The 7987-nt window shown below is 59.6% G+C and overlaps 1 protein-coding gene across 1 annotated transcript; it reads left to right on the top strand.

Annotated features, from left to right (window-relative positions):
- The first annotated feature begins 1086 nt into the window (after positions 1 to 1086).
- On the top strand, positions 1087 to 7876 carry KLHL40 (kelch like family member 40). The gene is made up of 6 exons (XM_043595630.1): positions 1087 to 2352; positions 3684 to 3844; positions 4089 to 4196; positions 4401 to 4586; positions 6358 to 6504; positions 7334 to 7876. The coding sequence occupies exons 1-6, from the start codon at positions 1189 to 1191 to the stop codon at positions 7443 to 7445; spliced, it is 1878 nt and encodes a 625-aa protein (XP_043451565.1). The 5' UTR covers positions 1087 to 1188; the 3' UTR covers positions 7446 to 7876.
- The last annotated feature ends 111 nt before the right edge of the window (positions 7877 to 7987 follow it).

Below are 7987 nucleotides of genomic sequence, written 5' to 3'. Positions count from 1 at the left end.
ATGTGTGTGTGTGTGTGTGTGTGTGTGTGTGTGTGGTGGTGGGGAGGTTGGTAAGGAGGTCAGAGAAGGCTGGGCATAAAGACTGGCTATCCTTGGCGTCTACTCTGACCCCCTAAATGGTAGACAGGGTACAAGAGCCCCAAGGCCACGTAGGCTCAGGTCAAGCTTAGTATGGACCAAAGACAGTGAGCATAGACAGCTGTCTTGGAACATTAAACTCTTAAGAGTATTAACGTTTTGAACACTAGAATCCACAGTGTCACTCCTCTAGAATGCTAAAACCCTGGGAGTTTATATACCTAGAATAGTTGAATCCTAGGAAATTAATTTTCTAGCGTGTCTGACGCCTTACAGTGTTAAAACCCTGTGATAGTGTACTCCCAGGAACACAGAACCTCAGTGCTTCTGAGCCTCAGCAGAACTGTAATTGTGGCCCTTAGAATCGAACTCCTCCAACGCCTCATTGTGTAGAAAGGGAGACTGAGGCTCAACAGAGCCATGTGACCTGTACAGGCCTTTCAGAAAGATGGTGACCTTCTTGCTTCCTTGCACAGTCTAAGGAGGGTCTCAGATCTGGAGCAGAAAGGGAGAAAGGTCCTCCCATTTTAAAGATAGGGCACCAAGGTCCCCAGTGAGTGAATGCCATTCCCAAGTTCATTGAGCAGGAAACCCAAGCACACTGAATCCAGGGGTGGCTGGGGTGAGATATACTCCAGGGAAGAAGATGGAAGCACCCAGACAGAAAAGCCCAGAAGGCATGAAGGAAGGGAGACCCTGGAAGAGGGATACCAATGCTTCTTCCTCCCTGGACCGGAGGGGCAGAGCTTGAGTCATCCCCTTCCTTCAGGGGTATTGCCTGACCAAGGAATGCAGCCTTAACTGCCATGGAGCCTCGGTGTGCTCCATTTAGAAATGAGGCAGCGAGGCTCTCCTAGGCCCAGACACCCCACCCCCGTCCCATGAGCCCCTGGGGCTGAGTCAAGGCTGCTCTGGGAGGGGGCCTCCACCCAGCTGTCCCCTCTGCGTCATGTGCAGGAAGCCAGGCGGCTCGCCTTACAGGGTCTTGTCCACCTCTATATATAGCTCCGTGAAGACAGCTGCGTAGACTGAGAGTGGGCCAGAAGGAAAGCAGAGGAATAGAAAAAGGAGGCCCCCCTGACCAGGCAGCGGCACCCCAAGCCACCCACCATGGCGCTGGGCTTGGAGCAGGCGGAGGAGCAGCGGCTGTACCAGCAGACGCTCCTGCAGGACGGGCTCAAGGACATGCTGGACCACGGCAAGTTCCTCGACTGTGTGGTGCGGGTAGGGGAGCGCGAGTTCCCGTGCCACCGCCTGGTGCTGGCCGCCTGCAGCCCCTACTTCCGGGCGCGCTTCCTGGCCGAGCCCGAGCAGGCCGGCGAGCTGCGCCTGGAGGAGGTGTCCCCGGACGTGGTGGCCCAGGTGTTGCACTACCTGTACACGTCGGAGATCGCGCTGGACGAGGCGAGCGTGCAGGACTTGTTCGCAGCAGCGCACCGCTTCCAGATCCCGTCCATCTTCACCATCTGCGTGTCTTTCCTACAGAAGCGCCTGTGCCTCGCCAACTGCCTGGCCGTCTTCCGCCTCGGCCTCCTCCTCGACTGCGCGCGCCTGGCCGTGGCCGCCCGCGACTTCATCTGCGCGCGCTTCTCACTCGTGGCGCGCGACGCCGACTTCCTCGGGCTCTCGGCCGACGAGCTCATCGCCATCATCTCCAGCGATGGCCTCAACGTGGAGAAGGAGGAGGCGGTGTTCGAGGCGGTGATGCGGTGGGCGGGCAGCGGCGACGCCAAGGCGCAGGCGGAGCGCCAGCGTGCGCTGCCCACCGTCTTCGAGAGCGTACGCTGCCGCCTGCTGCCGCGCGCCTTCCTGGAGAGCCGCGTGGAGAACCACCCTCTTGTGCGTGCCCAGCCCGAGTTGCTGCGCAAGGTGCAGATGGTGAAGGACGCACACGAGGGCCGCCTCACTGTGCTGCGCAAGAAGAAGAAGGACAAGGGGAAGGAGGCAGCCGGGTCCAAGGCTGCTGACAAGGGCGCAGGCGAAGCCAAGGCACAGGAGGAGCAGGTGGAGGAGGACGAACGTATCATACCCGGGATCCTCAATGACACTCTGCGCTTTGGCATGTTCCTGCAGGACCTCATCTTCATGATCAGCGAGGAGGGAGCCGTGGCCTATGATCCAGCAGCCAACGAGTGTTACTGTGCTTCCCTCTCCACCCAGATCCCTAAGAACCATGTCAGCCTCGTGACCAAGGAGAACCAGGTCTTTGTGGCTGGGGGCCTCTTCTACAACGAGGACAACAAAGAGGACCCCATGAGTGCTTACTTCTTGCAGGTGCCTGCCCAGCCCTGGGAGGGGCAGCCAGCTCTGGGTTCTGGGAATGGAGAGGGGCAGACTTGGGGCCCAGGAGAGGCTTGTGTCTACTTGTTGGGAGTGGCCATTGGGTCTAGGATGAGAAGCACCCCGGGGGCGGGGGGGGGGGGGGAGGTTGACTGAGCCACTTGCCTGAAGGTTGAAGACAGTTATAGGCAATTGACAATTAGTTACATAACTCCGATGTCTCAGTTTCAGGGGGATGTTGGCCCCAGGATGGTCTGATTTGTTGGAGGCTCTATCTCTGCCCAGGAGTTGAGGTCAGACACAGTGAGAAGGGGGAGCAAGGTCAGTGTAGGGGTCTGGAGCCAGGGCCTTTGCATGAAGCCAGGACTGGAGTAGAGAACAGAGTGTCCCAAACAAAGGGACTTTCCTGCCTAGTCTTTTCACTGTACAGATAAGAAAATTGAGGCCCGCAAAGGGCCAATAGAGTGGGGTGTCCAGTCCAAGTGGTAGTGTAGTGTGGGATCTCAGAGGGCAGAGATGACGGTTTCCTGATGACTGGCCGTGTAGGTTTGAGTCTTGCTATTTGGGGGGGAATTCGGACGCGTGAAGGGGAAGTTAGGGTGTTTCTGCCTGGGGAATGGTAAGCAAGGGACAGAGACTGGAATGAACCTAGCCAGTGGTGTGCTCAGCGAAGCCTGACCAGGTGTGAGAAGGGTGAGGGGCAACACGGTGCCAGGGTTAAACTGGGGGCAGGGTGGGGGGACCGGGGACGGCTCCACCAGTAACCAGCCAAGGCATATGGCGGGCACATTGTTTATTTTCTCCGGGCCTCTGTTTGTAAATGGGGATATTATTTTGCCTGCTTGATAAGGTTGTTTGAAGGTTACTTGATGGTGATAAAGCGTTCATCCTCACACCGCTCAGCCTTCAGAAACTTTCCAGATAGATGAGCCTCTGATACCACTGTGTAAGACTGTGGAGGTGGTCGGGGCCACAGATTTACACTGTAGATCTTAAGAGATGAGTGGCAGAGCTGTATTTGGAGGTTTCCTGTACAGTGGGATGTGGTGGAAAACAGGGCAGGCAGGCCTCACTTGCAGAGTTGTACTGGGGAAGGGACAGGACTTCGCGTGGGGTGCCCCATCCTGGCGCTGTAATGGTGGTTTCCGGGCGTCTAACCTCCGGAGGCCTCAGTTGTTCTTCGCCTGGTAGGAAGAGAGGGCACTGTCTCCAGGGATGACCTCCAGGCTGCTCTGGCCCCACCTGGAGGCCCGGGGTGGCTGGGCGGGGTGGAGCGGGGCCGGGGACGTGGGGGCGGGTGGCTGACTGGACGTCCGGCCCCGCAGTTTGACCACCTGGATTCCGAGTGGCTGGGAATGCCACCGCTGCCCTCGCCGCGCTGCCTCTTCGGCCTGGGAGAGGCTCTCAACTCCATCTACGTGGTCGGCGGCCGGGAGCTCAAGGACGGCGAGCGCAGCCTAGACTCGGTCATGTGCTACGATCGGCTGTGAGCGCGGGCCGGGGGCGGGGCGGGGCGGCGCTGAGGGGCCCGGCGGCGGGGGCTCGAGCCAGAGCCGGGGCTGCGGGCGGGCGGAGGCGGGGCGGTCGGTAGGGGGGTGCGAGAGGGACCGGGGGGTGCCGGTAGCGCACGGGGTGCGCTCCGAATGTGTCGCGGGTGGGCGGGCGACTGCAGAGACGCGGACCCAGCGCACGCCTGACCCCGGCGCTCGCCCTCCTCCCGTCCCCTTCAGGTCGTTCAAATGGGGCGAATCGGACCCGCTGCCCTACGCTGTGTACGGCCACGCGGTGCTCTCCCATATGGACCTGGTCTACGTCATTGGCGGCAAGGGCAGTGACAGGTGAGGCTGGGGCCTGGAGCGAGCGCACGAGCGGGTTTGTAGGTTAGAGCGGGAGCACAGCCTCCCCAGGCTCTCCAGGGCTGGTGCGGGCTGCAGGGACCGAAGCCGAAGCCGAGGCCGAGGAGGGGCGCTGTGCTCCCGAAGCCGAGGAGGGGCGCTGTGCTCAGGCTCCTCCCCCCTCACTCAGTGTCCCCCACCTTCCAGGAAGTGCCTGAAGAAGATGTGTGTCTATGACCCTAAGAAGTTCGAGTGGAAGGAGCTGGCACCCATGCAGACTGCCCGCTCCCTCTTCGGGGCCACCGTCCACGACGGCCGCATTTTTGTAGCCGCTGGGGTCACAGACACGGGGCTGACCAGTTCAGCGGAAGTATACAGCATCGCGGACAACAAGTAGGACTGTTTCCTGACCCCTTCGGCTGGGCAGCCAGGGACCAAGGGCCCCACTGTAACCGCCTGGCTGTGTGGCTTTGGGCCTGTTGGCCCTCTCCGTGTCTGTCCTGGCAGGACCCATAGTTGCTGCCCCGAGCGTCTGCTGTTGAGCTTGGACGTCAGCACAGACATAGCCTCTCTCCCCTAATCAGCAATGAGGCGGGCTTCCCCCACGAGGTGGGGCAAGGGGTACGGCCAGCTTGCTCTGCAGGAGAGAGCTCCCAGGAGTGGGGTGGGAGGTGCCAGGTTCCTCATTCAGAGACTCATACCAGGCAGTGGCCTGGTGCCAGGGATACAACGGTGACCAAAACAGATGCTGCCTGGTCCTGGGAGGTCGGGAGAAAACTGAGTTGGAAGTCCATTTGGACTTAGCCCACGAAAGGGATGGTGGGAGAAGGATGCCCCAGGCAGAGGGAAGTTGGTGCCAAGTTGGGCCTTGGCTCAGGTATGGTGGGTGGGCTGGAGAGGTGGCGAGCAGGGCTGCGGGACTTTATCCTGAGGGCGGTGAAACGCCTGTGATGGGTTTTAGGCTCACATCTGTGTTTTATTAGATGACAGCTGATGTGGAGAACAGACGAAAGATTTCCCAGGAGGCAGGGGTGCAGCTGTATAGCAAGGGAGGGTGGTGGCCTGGAGATGAGGGCACAGCAGAAATGGGGCAGAGGGGATGCACTGGAGAAAGACGTAGGCTAGGGCATCTCCCACTGTAGTGCACACACGAATCTCCCAGGGATCATGTTAGAATGCAGATTCTAATTCTCAGGCCTGGGGAAGGGCCTGAGTGTGTCTTTGTAATAATTCCCCCTCCGCCCCCAGGTGATGCTGATGCCTTCTGGTCTACGAGCCACACCTTGAGCAGCTAGAGTTTAGGAGACAGAAGAAATAGAATTTAGAGACTGATTGGATGTTGGGGATAAGAGGGAGAAGTGGACGCCCTTGAGGCAGGGTGGGAGGCCATTTATTGGAGAACAGTTGGCATTAGATCAGAAACGTGAGGGTCCACTTAGGACCTGTGTATTTGAGGGAACTGGGGGCACCCAGGAGGAGCCCACCAGGGCAGGGAGAACGCTGAGCAGGGGTCAACAGAAAATGGAGGGGACGAGCTCCCTCGGGAGAGAGAGTGTAAGAGGGAGAAACCGAGGCCCGAACCCCAAGGGATGGTGAGGGTAGATACATCATCCAGGAAGGAGCCTGAGGACAGGAGAGGGTAGGCAGGGGGGAAGTGAGAAAGGCACATCAGCAGAGATGCGTGCTGTGCCTGGATTTTATGCTCTGTGGTGGCTGGGGACCTGAGTGCTGTTTTGGAGGGTAGGGATGAAGGCCCAACTTCAGGGCCAGAGGAGGGGAGTGAAGACACCCTGAGAATAACTGGGCAGTGAAAGGAGAAGAAGGATGGGGCAGGGGCACCAGGAGAGGACTGCTCAGTGGCCGCTGAGGTAGCGAGCAAGCAAGAATTAGTTCAGGAGCAAAGGAGGGACAATGGGGAGATCTGTGGTGGATTTCACGGGACAGGCTGGATGCAATGACCAGGGGTCCATGAAGGGAAGTGGCAGGGGCAGGAGAAAGGGGAAGACCGGCGGGAAGTCCTGGGAGGGTCAGGACACAAGAGGTTGTGCTGGGAGCATGGGTGTCTGGGATTCAGGTTTCAAAGAGGTGCAGCTGAAGCTATGGGCGCTGGGGCTCCTGAGGCCCCTGGGTGATGCGCCTCTTCATGCCCCCTTCTCCCCACCAGGTGGGCACCCTTTGAAGCCTTCCCACAGGAACGCAGCTCACTCAGCCTGGTCAGCCTGGCGGGCACCCTTTATGCCATCGGTGGCTTTGCCACACTGGAGACCGAGTCTGGAGAGCTGGTCCCTACAGAGCTCAATGACATCTGGAGGTGAGCCTGGCCCAGGGAGGTGAGGGGAAGCCTGAGCAAGGTTGATGCCCCACAGCGGGACTGGCAAGCTCATTTGGGAGTGGGGCGATTCCTCTTCCAGGGAGTCCCATGGGGAAGGGGCAGCAGACACACCCTGCTCGGCCCCTGGAATCAGGTACTCCAAGAGTCAGTCTCTCTGTGTGGCTGGCAAAGTCTGGGTTGACTCACAGGGTACCAAGTCCCACTGTGGAGCATCAGCCGTGTCTCAGTTAGGAGCTGACCCCAAGCTTAGGGCAGAGACCCACAGAAACAGGCCCCAGGGAGTAGAGGGGGCCCTGAAGAGGCAGCCAAGCTTTTCTTCCCTGCTCCATCCTGGAGAACTGGCTCCAGGATTGAGAAGAAGCTGGGACCCCAGCTTCTCAGAACCATCACTTTCCATCTGACCCTTCCTGGGGGTGGAGGGAAGAGGTTTCCGTGCCTGGAGCACCTGCTGCCGGCATGGGGGTGGGTGGAACTTGGGGACCGGGGCCTCTGGAGTGCTGAATACAGAATTGTCCAGAGGAGGGGCCATGGAGATGCAGGCCTTCCTGGAGGAGTGTGGCATTCCTTAAGAGGTGACCCTTCCTGGAATGTGGGGTGGCTGTTCTTTAAGGGTGGGCCTTGTGGCAGCCCCCTTTCCCAGGGCATGAGAATTCTCCAGGACCAGACCTTCCTGGAGATGGGCCTGGGGCCGGAGGGACAGTCCCCAGGGGTGGGCCTAGCATACCCAGCCACCCCTCCCTGCCGGGGCCCACACTGCACTTGGCTGATCAAGCTCTGTGCTCCTGTCCCCAATCCCTCCCACCCCCAGATATAATGAGGATGAGAAGAAGTGGGAGGGCGTCCTGCGGGAGATTGCCTACGCAGCCGGTGCCACCTTCCTACCTGTGCGGCTCAACGTGCTGCGCCTGACCAAGATGTGACCAGCCCGGAGGGCCTGAACTTAGCATCCCTCCTGTCCTGTGGCCACACAGGCCCGCCATGTGGGGACTCCCGAGAGGAGGCTGGGAGAGGCCAGAACCCACCTGGATCCCGTTGTGCCGCCCGGGCTGCTGCTTTGGCAGGGAAGGGAAATTGCTGCCCAGTCCTAGCCTTTCCGGGCAGGGATGAGGAACTTAAGGGCTCATAGGCATCTCCATATCCTTGGTGTCCTTGTTCCATGAGCCAGAACCACAGACAGGTGTCCCAGGCTGCATTCTGGCCCAGTCCCAGTTTGCGTGTGTGTGCGTGGGGAAATTTCCCCACGGGAAGCCATCTCCTTACCTGTCAGATGGGGAGTGTCCCCCTCAAGCACACCCTGCGGCCTGGATAAGTCACCTTCCTTAAGAAGAATAAAGTGCCTTCTGAGCAAGTAGCTCAGGGTCTGGAATCAGGTACTCCAAGAGTCAGTGACCAAGTGGTTGAAGATTCTGGGCTTCAACGTTCAGCTGCTGGGCTGGCCAGGTCAGCGGCCTCTGCACTCCAC

Source organism: Prionailurus bengalensis, chromosome C2 (genome assembly GCF_016509475.1).
Source record: "Prionailurus bengalensis isolate Pbe53 chromosome C2, Fcat_Pben_1.1_paternal_pri, whole genome shotgun sequence".
In the NCBI taxonomy this organism is placed as follows: Eukaryota; Metazoa; Chordata; class Mammalia; order Carnivora; family Felidae; genus Prionailurus; species Prionailurus bengalensis.
The sequence above is the reverse complement of the archived record's forward strand: the minus strand, read 5'-3'. Positions and strand labels throughout refer to the sequence as shown.